At 35.5% G+C, this 16,548-nt stretch overlaps 1 protein-coding gene across 2 annotated transcripts in view; it reads left to right on the top strand.

The window, feature by feature from the left end:
• Positions 1 to 4,607: 4,607 nt before the first annotated feature.
• Positions 4,608 to 16,548, top strand: part of Pcnx4 (pecanex 4) — a 31,905-nt gene continuing 19,964 nt past the window's right edge. The window contains exons 1-3 of one of the 2 annotated variants that reach the window (XM_076850409.1): positions 4,608 to 5,073; positions 9,346 to 9,434; positions 9,981 to 10,724. In XM_076850409.1, coding sequence (XP_076706524.1) covers positions 10,036 to 10,724 — 689 coding nt within the window. In that variant the 5' untranslated portion in view covers positions 4,608 to 5,073; positions 9,346 to 9,434; positions 9,981 to 10,035. The remainder of the gene's footprint in view (positions 5,074 to 9,345; positions 9,435 to 9,980; positions 10,725 to 16,548) is intronic. The other variant, XM_076850408.1, reaches the window with a different exon arrangement.

Genomic DNA, 16,548 nt, shown 5'->3' with positions numbered 1-16,548 from the left:
CTATATCTTTAGCTTTCTTCCAAGGTCCAATGTCTATATTTCTAACTGGATATATATACCTGAATAATCCACCACCCCCTCAAATACATCTCTCAGAATGGCTTCATTATCTCATTTCAAAACTATTCTTCCTCCTTTGCTTATTTAATTTAGGGTGCCACAAACTTTGTGGTCACTGGACTTCAAGGTTGGACTCATCTTCATCTTTTCTTCTTGGGTCTCCTCACACTCCTCTGTACCTTCTCCCATCCCCACCCAACTATTTACCAAATCCTAGCAATTCTGCTTCCTTGTCCTAGAAACTCATCTTTTTAATTCCCTGAGGTAATTTTGCCCATTTTTGTTGTTGTTATTGTTCTTGCTTCTTAACTTTATTTATTTTAAATTTCACCCTTATTTATCCATTATTCCTGATGCTGCAGGATGCATAAATTTTTCTGCCCTCTGGCCCATAATCTCTGGGCAATGGTGCAAAGTAAGAGCTTCATGGTAATTTGTGTTTACTTTTTAGCAAGAGGACCAACTTCAATATGAGCTTAAAACTGAATTGACATTATACCATTACACAAAAACATGTGTCATGATTATGCCTTGCTATACATTTTTTTTGATTGAAGTAGCACCTTTTTTATCATCTTTTCATTTCATATAAGCCAGCAAGATAACAGAAAATAGATGGAGAATTGTAAAGACATATAGATATGGGCTCAACTCCCACTTTCATCGTTTCACTTTTCTGAAGCTAAGGTTCCTTATATTTGAAATAAGAATAACAATAAACTATCTCATAAGGTTAAGATTAAATGAGGCACAAAAGAACCCAATTCTATGTATGCTCTAAATATATGTCAAGTGAGTTAATAAATGTCCCTCCATTTGGAATACCTGCTCTCTCACATCTTCATCTTCTGTTTGCCCTTTAAAACTAGATTGCAGCCATCCTTAATTTCACCAGAAAGTTTTGTGTCATATTTTCCTGCAACTTCCAGTGTTTCTTGGTTTATCTCACATTCTGCTACTGGTATCCTTATTCATTTCCCAAGTTATATTTTGGCAAACCTTGAGGAAATTTTTTATTTGACTTTGTTATCTGAAGTAATTAATATGGTTCCTGGTAAGGAGGAACTATAATTTCAGTAAATGTTGAATAAATACTTTATATGCAAATAATAACTAAAAGGGCTTCATACCATAAACCACCTTTAAAAGTGGTTTAAAGTATTGAAACATATTTGAAAAAACAAATATAAACAGCAAATATTTCAACAATAAAATGTTGATTCTGGTTCAGTAATACATAAAGTCCATAAGAAAGAAGGTATTATAAACAATCAGCTCATCCTTAATAAGCACTTAAACTGCTGGTTACTATGATAAGTGATCTGCAGTAATTTAATACAATCTACATAACTGTGAATTAAATTCTCATTTAGCTTTGTTTTATAATACATGGAAACTGAGGACCAGAGAAATCAGGTGAACCCCAAGATCACATAAATAATGGGCAGTGGTGTCAGGGTTTCAATCCATGATTCCTGACTCTAGAGCCTCTACTTTTAATGCTGCTATACTTGGATATCATAGCAATTAGCTAATGCTTCAAGGTTTAATTAATGTGGTACTGTGACTAATGATAAATAAGCTTGTCTCCCCCACAAAGAAGTAGCAACATTATGGATGGCCCAAGAGCACACTTTCTCATAATCTATCAAATTGTGAAGACACTGAACTATAACAGGTTCTATCTACAAACTGTGTCCAAATATCTGCATGTCGTTGATATTACATATGGTTTCCGTTTATATACTTTCCATATACTACTTTACCTTTAGAAAGAATTATATCCTTTTAAAAATGTCTTGACTCTCTTTTAATATTGTTCCCCACCACCACCACAGGGCCTGAAACCCTAAATGTTTAAGAACAAAGCCATCACTTCCATATAGCTAAGAAAACAAGACCACATTTATAGTTCACATTTATAGTTTTGAGATAAGGCCCAAATGAGACAATTCTTAAGCCATTTAGAAGTCTCATGTGTGCAGAAACAGTCGATCAATAACAGGAAAACATGGGTACCATGACAAAATCAAATTGACTTAAATGTTCCTTTACATGGGGCTCACTGATCTCAGCAGAGACCAATTATTATTACGGCTCTCAGGAGCCACCTTGAAGACTCCTAACTGGCAATGTGAAAGGTTTCCAGAACTTGGGAGGAAACCAAATTTCATGGAGAATATGGCAGTGGGCACTGGAAATATGTTTAAGTTTGTAGCAAGAATAAGGGTCCTTATGGCCATCCATAAAGATTCCTGGATCTAAAATGAAACTAATAAATCAGGTATGGCTTTAAGGGGGGAGGGGCACAAGAACTTTGCCAAGCTTTATTAATACACTCCCAAGTGAAATAAAACACCCTTATGCAGCTACAAATCTTAGTAACATGTTGCAACAATGTGCATTTTGGTTCCTTGTAATTAAGAAGGGAGCCACCAATTCACACCTGGGGGAAAAAAATGCAATAAATGAGCCATAGTAAATATATACAAAGTAAACCTTGGAGATACTGCAGATTTGGTTCCAGACCACCTCAATAAAGCCAGAATCAAAATAAAGTGAGATACAATTTATTCGGTTTCCCAATGCATATAAGTTTTGTTTACATTATACTGAGTCTATTTAGTCTAAAAAAATGTACATACCTTTAATAAGAATTGTTAAAAAATACTAATGATCATCTGAGCCTTCAGTGAATCATAATCTTTTTGCTGGTGGAGGGTCTTGCCTTTATGTTGATAGCTGCTGATTGATCAGGGTTCTAGTTACTGAAGGCTGGGACTACTGTGTTAATTTCTTAAAATTTAAGACAATTAAGTTTCCTGCATTGACTGACTCTTCCTTTCACAAAAGATTTCCCTGTAGCATGCAATGCTGTTTTGCCTGCAGCAGAATTTCAAAATTAGTCAATCCTCTCAAACCTTGCTGCTACTTTCTGAACTAAGTTTATGTAATATTCTTAATCCTTTGTTATCATTTTAACAATATTCATAGCATCTTTATCAGGAGTAGATTCCATCTTAAGAAGCCACTTTCTTTGTTCATTTTTAAGAGGTAACTCCTCATCGGTTTTATCATAGGATGATTACTGTAACTTAGTCATATCTTCAGGCTCCATTTCTACATTTAAAATCTGTTATCTAATGTAGCCACCTTCATCAATTATCTTAACTTGATCTTCTGGATAATTTGCTGCTGCTTCTACATTAGTCCTTGATGCTTGACCTTGCATTTTTATGCTATAGAAAGGATTTCTTTCCTTAAACTTCATGAACCAAACTTTGCTAGCTTCAGACTTTTCTTCTACAGTTTCTTCACCTCTCTCGGCCTTCACAAAAAAATTGGAAGAGATTTAGGGCCTTGTTCTGGATTAGGCTTTGGTTTAAAGGGAATGTTGAGGCTGGTTTGATCATCTATCAAGACTACTAAAACTTTCTCCGTTTCAGCAATAAGGCTGTTTTGCTTTTTTCTCATTTTTGTGTTCCTTGGATACCACTTCCTCCCCCCCTCCCCCGGCAGCCCCATACCGGGGATTGAACTCTGGGACACTCAACCACTGAGCCACATCCCCAGGCCTATTTTGTATTTTATATAGAGACAGGGTCTCATTGGGTTGCCTAGCGCCTTGCTTCTGAACTCGCAATGCTCCTGCCTCAGCCTCCCTAGTCGCAGGGATTACAGGTGTGCGCCACCCCGCCCGGCCTGGGGTACCACTTCTTAATTTCCCTCAAAAGCGTGTCCTTTGCATTCACAACCTAGCTGTTCTTCTCCAGAGGTCAAACGTTTGGCCAATCTCAGCTTCGGACATCCCTTCCTCACTAAGCGTAATCATTTCTAGCTTTTGTCTTCCTTTCACTTGAAGGAAGGATTGTCGGGTTATTAACTGCCTTAATTTCAACAATGTTGTATCTCAGGAAGTGGGGAAGCCCAAGCGGGAGCAAAATGGGAACAGCACCATGGGTGGAACAGCAGAAGACACAACATTAAGTTGGCTGTTTTATATAGGTATGTTTCATAATACCCCCAAAACAATTACAATGAGTATCAAAAAGTCATCATAACATATTTAAAAAATGAAAAAGCTTGAAACATCGTGAGAATTATCGAAATGTAACAAAGTAGTCACAAATGACGCCAACAGTATTGATCTCCGTAGCGTTGCCACAAACCTTCAATTTGTTTAAAAAAAAAAAAACACGAAAACAAAACCAAAAAACCAACAATATCTGCGAAGCAAAATAAAACGAAGTATGCCCGTTATGCAGCTCCAAATCTTCCAAACTGCACATGGTTCACGAAGAAGCACTGAAAGTCCTCATTACCGTGTAAGTGTTGGGTGGTGAAGGTCAAACAGCAGGTGCCATTAATGGAGGTCCTCCGACCTTGAAAGATTGGGGCCCTACTACATTTCTGAGTCAGGGGTCAGACAACCCCTCTCGACCTCAGATAACCAGGCGCTCCCAAAATGGCGTCCATCCAACCCTGGAGCCCGCCCTGCGGAAGAACGTCACGTCATCAGGACCTCGACGCTCTTGCGTGGGGGCGCGGTCCGGGTTAAAGTTCAGAGGTTGACCTCCAGCCCTCAAATCCCTAACGCAGACGTCCGGGTCCAGAGAGGGACCAGAGTACCAACGCCTCCCCACGAGTCCGAACCTGGCATACTAGGGCCCAGGCCTGGACCGAAGGAATCGCGTCTCTTCCCTTCGGTACCTCGCTCAGCCCGCCTCGGAAGCGAGCTCAGGCTGAGGAGAGCCGGCCCCGCCCGTGAGCGCGCGAGTGCGCGCACGCGTACTGCTCCGCTCGGGTGGCGCCCGCCAGAGTTGATGTTAGCCATGGAAACCGGGAGCGGCTGCGGAGGCCTCTCTGGGATCTTGTTGTGGGACCGCTGCAGCTTCTCTGCCTCCGCCTTCCGGCCGCAGCCAGCTTCCAGGTGGGAGTGCTCACCCAGGTTTACCAGCAGAAATGCAGATTCCAGGCTGCCTTCGCGCCGCCTCTTCCCTCAAGTGATTCGAGGTACGTTTGATCCCTGACCCACCTGGCGACTTCGCTGCCTTAGTTTCCAAGCCTGTGTACGGCCACTTGTCTTCCAGATTTTATTACACAAGAAACAGGTTTTTGTCCTTTGTCATAAAAGCTTCAAGTACGATTACTGAACCTTTTAACGATATTGTTTACTGTTTGGGACATTTATTGTCTAGTTCTGAGTTTCGTAAGTAGCTGCCTGTTATAACTGCTGTAAAAAATACAAAGTAGAGAACTATTTCTTTTTCCTTTGTAAGGACTTGAAATATAATTCACATCCCATACAATTCACCCACTTAAATTGTACATTCTTTAATATACTTACAGAATTGTGCAACCATTACTACAGTCAATTTTAGAACATTTTCCTCAACCCGGAAAGAAGCCTCGCATCTTTTACCAATCACCTACCTCCATTATCCTTACCCCCATGAGCCCAAGGCAACCACGAATCTATCTTTCTATCTCCAGATTTGCTTATTCTGAACATTTCACATAAATGGAATTTTACAGTATGTGGTCTTTTGTGACTGTCTTCTTTCACTTAGCATAATGCTTTCAATGTTGTAGCATGTATGAATACTTCATTCCTGTTTATAATCTAATATTTCATTGTGTAGCAGTACTTCATTTTTTATCCATTCACCTTTTGATGGACATTTTTTTATCCATTCACCTTTTGATGTTTGGGATAGGAATAGTACTGTTGCCTGGCCCTATTGTCCATTTTGGGGCTATTAAAAAATTTCTATTATGACTGTTCCCATGTAAATTTTTGTGTAGACATATGTTTTAATGTTTTCTTGAGTGTAATACTTGGAAGTGGAATATCTCAGTCATAACGGTGATTCTATGTTTAGTCTTTGTAGGAATTGCCAGGCTTTTTCTAAAGGGCTGTACCATGTGTTTGAGGGTTTTACTTTATCCATAACCTCACCAATACTTGTTATTGTCTTTTTTTTTTTTTTAATGTTAGCCAGTCAAGGGGATTTGAAATGATATATCATGATATTTTTGACTTGTATTTCCCTAATGATTAATATTATTGAGTTTCATTTCCTGGATTTATTGGTATTTCTGTATCATCTTTGGAGAGATATCTACTTAGATCCTGGTTTTTTGGTTGTTTTGTTTTGTTTGTTTGTTTGTTTGTTTGTTTTTGTTTTTGTTTTTTGTGCTGGGGATCAAACTCAGGGCCTCATGCATGCCATACAGGCATTCTACCACCACTGAACCATGACCCCAGTGGCCCTTTGTCCATTAAAAAAAAGGGGGGGGGGTGTTTTTTCACTTTATGAGAGTTCTTTATAGATACAAATCTCTCACCGTGTATGATTTGCAAAAAACTTCTGTAGATTGTTTTCGCCTTCTTGGTGATGAGAACCTTTTCTTTTAAATATTCTTCTACTTGTCTTATCAAAGTGCTTGGTCCCAAAGCCCTCATGCTAGCTTAGCTATCAAACGCTTTTCATTTTGACATTTTTATAGATTACTCTCAGATCCACCTTTCCTTGAAGAACCCATTGTAGCCTCAAAATAAAATTCTCTTTCATTTAGCAATAGCTTGGTATGATTTAAAACTCACTCTGCCACCAACTGATATTGTAACTTGGTTAAGTCACTTGCAATCACTGTTTCTCAATAGTCTTTCTGTAAAATTTATCTCTAGTAATTCATGTGGGTAGCCAATTTCACTCACAGGACTTTGAGAGAATCACTTGATTTTGAGAGAATGGCTTGTCAACTCAATTGAATTTATAGTGGGCAAGTTGTGTGAAGTGCAGGAAGGTTGTTTGGGATAGGAATAGTACTGTTGCCTGGCCCTATTGTACATTTATGATGTTTTGATGTGGTTTTCAGCTATTTCCTATTTTAGGTTTCCATGAGTCATGGAATTCTGTGAATTCATATCTTGGTGTACAACAGGAAAGGGAAAGCATAGAACCAACTAAAACTTTGTTCCATTTGTGAGGCATTCTTAATACCTGCAATCAACTATTGAACTATGTAGTCATGCTTCCTTTACAGTCATAGACCAATTCCTATGGACTAATAGAAAACTCTTAAATTCAAAGACCCTCCAAAGTTGTGACCCTTCAAGTTGTGAATTTTAACAAACCTCATAATCTACATCCCAAAAGACCTAATAAACTTATTCCTTCTTAAGACTTTTTTTTCAGGTGTTATGGTATATTTTCCTTTCATTAATGGGTGAAGGAGAGTACTTACCACACAATTTGCAAACCAGAGCATGAAATATATTTTTCATATTTGAGCATCAAATGTTTTTAAAAGACTCTTCAAAAAATCTATAAACTGGACATGGTAGCACATACCTATAATCCCAGCTACTTGGGAGGCTGAGGCAGGAGGATCACAAGTTGAGGCCAGCCTAATGAGTCAACTTAGTGAGATCCTGTCTCAAAAATAAAATTAAATTAAATTAAAAGGGCTAGGATGCAGCTCAGTGGTAGAATTTTTTTTAAAAAAAAAAAAAGAAAAAAAATTTCATCACATGGCATTCAGTTAAGATCACATAGATTATTTTCAGAATTATAATGGTAGCTATCTTTCTATCTCTGTATTCTTCATAATATCCTCAACAGTTAGTACTTGACTATTAAAAAAACCTACATTTGCATACTTTTTAGAACTGCCCTGGTAACAAGTGATTTTTATTCAGAGCAACTGAGAATTAAGTTATTTCAAATGCTTTTTAGTACTGAGGTGTAGGTCAGTTCATTTCTTCACACATGAAGTTTTCTGTTTTCAAAATTTTAGTAAATACAGTGATGCTTAGAACAGTAAAACTTCAGTATATTTCCTTTCAATTTTTGTAAAATAAATTTTAGAAGCATGGATGCCTTCATTTTCTTCATAGAATAATGATAGATTTTTTTAAGTTAACTTTGCTAAAATCAGACAATTGTTGATGCCATTTTTATCTCTTAAGCTTCTTTTTAACAGTTTTTGTTTTCCATGTCTTGAGCCATTTTTCACTTGAACATACTGGAGATAGAAGCCATATAAGTGCATCAGTTCATCTAGGATTCATCAGTCTATCCAAATTCATCTTCCTGTCTCACGGATCTTCCTTAGGAAAATGATATAAAAATATTGACCCTCATCCACATAAGTGTGACCTCACTTACTGTATGACTTGAACAAGACAGTGTTATCAGAATAAAGTATAAGGAGCCTGGCATCACTGCAAGAGATAAGCTTATACAGTGGAAAGGGAGGCAGTCTTTTCATTTTCTGTGCTTGAACTTGGGACAGTGAAGGTTATATGTGGTCCTGTGGTTCTGTTATTTTGTGAATCCTTGCAGGGCTGTCCTATGAGTGAAAGGTGTCATTTGTTCTGGGCGGAACCAAAAAACAGTGACTGGAAGATGTAAGATAGATGCTTACAGTTTTAAAAAACTTTCTAATAGTATAATAAAGATGTGGTTTTAAGGTATTAATTCTTAAACCTGACCCAAAGCCTTTAATGCCACCCTAAAGCTCTTTTCAGTCCCAATATTGGTTTTGGTGGAACTAGTGGAAAGACTATTTCAAACTGACTGAAAGAAAGCTAGTTTACGATGACTTTAATTTTTTCTTTCTTAGCCCTACATATGATTAACTGAGGTAATACTTTTCTAGTTGATCTTGTGTCAGACAGCTGTTTTTTTTTTTTTTTTTTTTAGAATAAGCAGCTGAGGGCTAGGGTTGTGGCTCAGTGGTAGAGCGCTCGCCTAGCACGTGTGAGGCACTGGGTTCGATCCTCAGCACCACGTAAAAATGAAATAAAGATATTGGGTGTCCACCTACAACTAACTAACTAACTAACTAAATAAATAAATAAAATAGAATAAGCAGCTGAGTAAGTTAAATTGAAGAGAACCCATGTTACTTAAAATTAGATTGTTCTGGCCCTTAATGAAAATAACCTACACTAAAGAATGTATGGGTCCTATTGTATTCCATGCTTTCCAGTTCTGATAGATTCTGGAAACTGACAACAGAACAACTAAAAAAGGAAGCACAGCTAATAAAAATAAGCATCCACTCTGGTACTTAAAGCCTTTTAATTTCCAGTTTATTGTTCTACCTACTACATATTGAGCTGCCAATGACCATATGGAGTTTTATTGAAATACTACTTACTTCAACAGGATTTAACTTTTTATATTGTTGGATAGCGCTAACTTTACCATAATTGTTAAGTGATATGATTAACAGGTTTTCTATTTTCAACTTCTATTTCCATTTCAATTCAAGGGAATTGTGGAGAATCTGTATTTTACTCAGGGCTGGAAAACTGTGACCTTCAGGCTAAATCTGGCCCATACCTCATCTGGATAAATATGGTAAAGCTTTATTGCAACAATCACTCTTATCCATTTATATATAGTGTTGTATACAGCTACTTTTTTTTGCTAGTGCAACAAAATAGAGTCATCGTAACAGAGATCTAATGGTCCTCAAAGCTTAAAATATTTGTCATCTGACCATTGAGAGAAAAAAATTGAACTACCCTTGTAATAAAAGAAAAAATTAAAAACAAAAACTCAGTGAAGTGACCAAAACTACTGGCAGACTTTTTTAACTTTTCTTTGACCTCAGAATCTTAAAAATATGAGTTCAGATCTAATTCTACATATTAAGTTCTTCATAAATTAATATAGAATATTGTTTTAAAAAGTTAAAAAATAACTTATCATATTTATTTTGTTTTTTTAAAAATCCAACAACTTTGTGCCAAGGATCAGGTAATAATAAAGAGCCTGAGAACTGAAGGTATAAATCCTGCTCTTAAAGGAATGAAGAATGTGAAATAGAAATATGGGGTGATTCCCACTGTAGGTTTTGAGTTTGGCACTTTCAAATAGTGGTTTTTTTTTTCTTTTTTGTAGATACTTCTGGTTACAGAAAAGGATGTGATTTTCAGAATAATCCTGCGTGAGAAGGATGAGTCCAGATGTGCCTCTGCTGAATGATTACAAACAGGACTTCTTTCTGAAGCGCTTTCCACAGACTGTTCTAGGAGGCCCTCGACTCAAATTAGGCTTTTGTGCCCCTCCTTACGTATATGTTAATCAAATTATCCTTTTTCTGATGCCATGGGTTTTGGGTGGAATAGGAACACTTTTGTACCAGCTGGGCATCCTGAAAGACTATTATACAGCATCACTTTCAGGTGGACTAATGCTTTTCACTGCATTTGTCATCCAGTTCACAAGTTTATATGCCCAAAACAAATCAGCAACAGTACAAAGAATGCTAACCACAGATATCTTAGCAGAGGAAGATGAGCATGAATTTACAAGCTGTGCTGGTGCTGAGACTGTCAAATTTCTAATTCCTGGAAAGAAATATATAGCCAATATAGTTTTTCATTCTGTTCTTGCTGGGCTAGTATGTGCTCTTGGAACATGGTATCTGCTTCCAAATAGAATAACCTTGCTGTATGGCAGTATAGGAGGCACTGCTCCTCTATTTGTCTTTGGATGGATAACACTCTGTATAGGAGAATACTCATTAATTGTGAACACAGCTACAGAGACTGCGACTTTCCAACCTCAGGATACTTATGAAATCACTCCTCTTATGAGACCCATTTATATTTTTTTCTTTGTTTCTGTGGATCTTGCACACAGGTAAAAAACCTACCAAATATTTTTTAACTTGCTTTGTTTTTATGTATACCTGATAAGAGAGCTTTTGCTAGTATTTAAAAAAAACTGAATCTGGATTAAAAATCATGCCCAAATCATTGGGTGATGGGTTGTTTTTATGATTAAACTTAGAAGTAATCAATGTAAACATTTATGCTAAAAAGTAATAATTAAATCATACTGAAAGGGGAAAATTCCTTTTTCAAGAAAAGTAAACTATTTTTCAATCCTGTATTTCATTTTAAAGAAAGACCATTGAGAATATATAAGATAACTGGGCCAAAACCTATGAAAACAATGGAACTTTCTTGTGGAGAATAAAGAATAATTTAAAAGTTATCTGTGTAAATATTACATACAGGTTGAGTGAATTCAAGATGACTAGAAAATTCTAATTTTGTTATATAGGAGGAATATTGGTTTATAAAATAATTTGTCATAGAAGAAAAATAAAAACATTTAAAATATAATTATTTACAAAATGTTTTGATAATAATAATAACTTTTGTTTACTTTCCTTTGTTAAACCTGACTTCTTTCTGTTTCTGTAGATTACAGATTTCTCTTTCCCAGGTTAGTGTACAGGCATATTATGGACTTAATGTTTGTATTCACTTAGAATTCACAAACAAACCCCAGTATGATATTATTTGGTGATACAGCCTTTAGGAGAGAATTAGGTCATGAAAGGGAGGCCCTGGCCTGATGGATGGGATTAGTATTCTTTTAAGAGACGTAGAAGAGTTTTATCTCTTTGTGTGAGAACAGTAAGGAGGGGGCTGACTATAAGCCAGGAAGAAAGCTCTCACCAGAATGCTACATAAAACTTTAATCATGGACTTACAGCATCCTGAAATGTGAGAAAATAAGTTTCTTATGTTTAAACTACTCAAGTCTGGCATTTCATTGTGGCAGCCTACCCTAAGATTTGGGTACTAAGAAGTGGCATGCTACTATAATAAATACCTGAAAAATGTAGAAGTGGCTTTGTCATTGGGTAATGGGTAGAGGCTGTAAGAGTTTGGCATGCATGCTAGAAATAGACATAACTCTGATAAGATTTCAAAATGGAAATAAGTAATATGTTATTTAAACTGGAAAAAAACAGTAATCCTTGTTTTTAAGTGTCATAGAACTTGATTGCACAGTGTTGTAGCATTTCAAGGATGAAATGGGATGTTTAGGTAAGGAGATTTCCAAGCAAAGTATTGAAGGAGCAGCTTGATTGCCTCTGACTGCTTATAGTAAAATGCAAAAGGAGACAGAATTGAAGAGGGAATTGTTAAGCAAAACAAGGAAACAGAACCTGAAAATTTGGGAAATTCTTAACCTATTCATATATTGGAAAACATGAGAAAGCATAATCTGTGGTTAGATTATTACTTAATAAAGAGTTTTTGAGCTTGAGTTGTAGCTCAGTGGTAGAGCGCCCACCTGGCACGTGTAAGGCACTAGTTTCAATCCTCAGCACCACACAAATACATAAATACGTGCATAAATAAATGTATTTTTTTAAGATTTTTATGGGGGCTGGGGCTATAGCTTAGTGGCAGAGCACTTGCCTACTATATGTAAGGCACTGGGTTTGAACCTTAGCACCATAAATAAAATAAAGACATTCTGTCCATGTAAAACTACAAAAAAAAAATTTTTTTTTTAAGAAGAGAGTTTATGAGATTACGTGAGTAGAAACACTGCCAGTTTGAACTAAAGGAAATCAAGAAAGAATGAAATGAAGGAAGCCTGTTAAACTTCTTGGATCTTACAAGACAGTGATAGAACTATTCAACTGCAGTCTGGGAGCAGTGACACATGCCTGTAATTCCCAGAAGCAGAAGCAGAAAAATCACAAGTTTTAAGGCCAGCTTCAGCAATTTGATGAAGTCCTCAGCAATGTGGTGAGAACCTGTCTAAAAATCAAAAAATATAAAGGGCTGGAGATATAGCTCAGTGGTAAAGCATCCTGAGTTTGATCCCCAGTACCAAAAGAAAAAAATGTGCATTGTTCTATAAGAAAAGGGAAAAATTACACCCAAAGTGATTCAGAGATCATTAAGGCCATACTTTCCTTTTTTCTTATTTCTTCCTTTTGGAGTGTAAGGAATGTTTTTCCTATTTCTGTCTTACCACTGTATTTTGGAAGTACAGTACTTGTGTAGATTTACAGGTGATTTAGATGATGTTTAGATGAGACTTTAGAGTTAATGCTGAGATAAGTTAAGACTTTGGGGGCCACTGGAACAGTATGAATGTATTTTGCATGTGAGAAGGTTATAAATTTGGGAGTGAGTACAAGGGACAGAGATAGAAAGATTGGGACCAAATTGTCTTCTCAAAATTCTTATGGTGAAGCTATCACCTTCAACTTGATGGTAATTGGAGATGGGGCCTTTGGGAATTAATTAGATCATGAAGGTGGAGTCCTAGTCTCATGGTATTAATTCCCTTTATAAGGAAAGACTCAAGAGAACTTGATCTCTCAGGCACCAGGAAAAGCACCCTCACCAGAATCTAACCCTGCTAACACTCTGATCTTAGACTTCCAGCCTCCAAAACTGAGAAAATTTATTTTCATGATGTTTAAACCACCCCCTCTATGGTACTTGTTAATGCGATCTAAGCAAAGACAAGACTTAAAAATATTTCTTTTTTATACTAAAACTGACCTTCTGTAGAGTCCATTTGCTATTCCATAATTCTGAATCTCTTCTAATTGTGCTGTGTTTATGGATCACAGGACAATAGTAATTCTTCATCTAACCAAATATATAAGAGAAGAGTTAACCAATAGGAAATTTATCTAAATGGACTTCTTAATATCATTTACTCACTGTGAGATAATTACAATTAAATGCTTAATTTTGAAGAGTTAGTAGTATTGTTTTGTGTGTATATGTGTGTGTATTTTTGTTTATGTGTTTTTGTTTTTTGTTTTTGGTACTAAGGATTTAACCCAGGGGTACTTTACCACTAAGCTATATCCTCATCCTTTTTATTTTTTATTTTAAGAGGATCTTATTAAGTTGTTGAGGGTCACCTCAAACTTGTGATTCTCCTGCCTTAGCCTCCAGAATTACTGGGACTACAGACATTTGCCACTATACCCAGTTTAGCAAAAGTATTGAGTATGTATATACATAGGACCTTCTGAGCAAGGGTACAGAATTTTTAAGTTTATAAGATTATGATGATGATCTTCAGAGTTCAGATTATTGAGTTACTATCTCACTAAGCTATTTCTGAAATCATTAATTACACACTGTTAAAGTATATCTAATTTTCTGTAAGAAATTACAGGTTGAATTTTTAATTTGGTTACCTTGACTTTCTGTGCTAATTTCTAAATCAAAGTGCATAAAAGGTTTTTATATACTGTTTTAATGTTTAAAGTTAGATAATTGAAAGGGGTTTTTGTTTTGGTTTTTTTTTTTTGATTGTTTTTTTTTACTATGACTTAAAGAAAAACAAAAACCAAGGGGAATCTCCATTACTATTTTTAAAGAAGGAAGTGGCTTATGCAAGGAAATTAACTCTCATTTCATTTTTAGAAAAATTTAACTTGTGATAACAAAATAATTAAAAATTGATGATCTTTATACAGTATATGGTATGATGATAAAGCTGGGACATGAAATGCATGCACTCTTAAAATCTGGACAGTTGTCGGAAATCTAATTATTTCTTAGTTCTGTTTTAGAAGATGTGAAAGAAAGCTGAAGAGTTGCACTTCTATAGTGTAATTTTTTTCTTTTCCCATTCTTTACCTAATACAGTTGTGTGATAATAATTTTAAATTACTGTGCATTTTTGTTTTATCAAATACAAACATTTAGGGCTGGAGTTGTGGCTCAGTGGTAGAGCACTTATCTAGCATGCGTAGGGCTCTGGATTCAATCCTCAGCATCACATAAAAATAAGATAAGGATATCATGTCCTCCTAAAACTAAAAAATGGATTTTTTTTTAAAACCAAACATTTACTTTATACTGCTTTAGCTCAGACTCTCAGGAATTATTTGAAAGAATGACCCACAGTTTGCATCCTCCTAGCCACTATTACAGAACACTTTTTGCATGGCATGTGGATCCTAGTGAATATTCAGAATTCAAAGTATTTTCATAGTTGTTAAGTTCAAAATAACAATTTTTTCTTAAGGGCTGAGTTTTGTTTTTTTTTTTTTTAACTCCAGAAAATTAGTGTTAGTTAACATCATCAGAAGCATTAGATTCAAACATTTTTTCTTGTAAAAGAATTAACTAGATTACCATTTTGAAGCTGAGTCTTATATAAAATAATATTTGTTTTCTTCAATTATGTATCCTTGTTCATAATATTCTTGTATACAAGTACTGTGTCATTGCACATTATTTAAGAATAAAAGATTTAAAGGTAGAATTTAATTTTGGTAAAAATATTTCCTGAGTGTACATTATTTATATATAAATTATCCTATCTTTGAGTGTGTTTGCAAGAATATTATTATCTTGGGAAAAATGTGCTGTACAGATCTGCATTTTTTCTTGACTTTCCTGTGGCTTATCTGTGGTTTGTTTTTTGTTGGTTGATTGTTCTCAGAATGAAATGAATTTTATTTTAAAATTATACTACAGGAAGTATTGTCACATTGTTAACATAGTGTTCATTCATTCTTTGCTTATAATAATTTGAAGGACATACATTGTGAGACAGTATATCAGATGGTGTAGGTCCTGGTATTTCTGTGAGCAAATATGTTATGCTGTTATTATGTCCATAGTTGCTCTACATTTGTTTCTTGGCTGTTAACATATACTTAAATAGTTACCTTTTGTATATATTTTCTCTCTCCTTAACTAGCAGCTGAAATATTCAAGTACAATTGTAAGTTTTGAACTATAGTTTTCTGTTTCTAAAGTCTTTAGTATTCCATAAATACCCTGACTTTGTTAGTATCCAGACACAGTGTTTAGTTAGCCTTATACCAGAAAATTAGCAGTATATTGATATTGTTTGTTTTTCCTATGCTTTAAATTTTTATTAAATTATTTGAAACAATTTAATAATATTTTATTTTCACTGGAAGTACTATACCAAGTATCAGTTTCTACTCTTAAGGTAGAGGCAGCCCATACTTTGTGACAAGATTATGTTGTATGATTTTATGTTCTCAAAGCCATTTTTTGAAAATAGAATGGTATCATAAATGCTAGTTACATTCCCAGGTTAACTCACAGAGATATAGTTGTGACCATGTTGCTGACTGTTGATATTAACTATACTGCAAGCTAGTAATATATGAATGTTAGTAAGGCTTTCACTTTCCCAAAGTTACCTGCAATTTTATATTAAACTCTGAAGAAATACTGATAAAATTTCAGCCAGAGTACGTTTAGATTTAGGAGAGGCAATTGTTTCTTCTGGCCTCAGTTTTAACTAATCTCTACATCAATTTTATTACTATTCAGTGATGACTTTTAATTTCTTCTTCCTTCCTTTGCTCATTTGAATCCACTTGTGGATTTCATCATATTTTTTAGCACTTCCTACATATGGTTTGTAACCCAAGGTTAATAGATTTTTGTCTTCCTACATATGGTTTGTAACCAAAGGTTAATAGATTTTTGTCTTCCTACCAAGTGTTAGCAAAGTCCATTTCTCTAACCTGCTGGAATAGCTGCAATATCATATTATATTCCCAGCACATACACAATTGAGTAGGGGTAGTTGCTGGTTTAGAGAAGGAGCAGTGTGTTTCAGGATGTTTGGGTCATTTGTTAATTGGGGACTGGGACCTTTCTCTAAGTGTTCTTTATGTGCGCAAGGGTGT

The sequence above is a fragment of the Callospermophilus lateralis genome, chromosome 3, assembly GCF_048772815.1.
Source record: "Callospermophilus lateralis isolate mCalLat2 chromosome 3, mCalLat2.hap1, whole genome shotgun sequence".
Classification (NCBI taxonomy): Eukaryota; Metazoa; Chordata; class Mammalia; order Rodentia; family Sciuridae; genus Callospermophilus; species Callospermophilus lateralis.
Note: the sequence above shows the minus strand (reverse complement) of the source record. Positions and strands in the feature narration are given on the sequence as shown.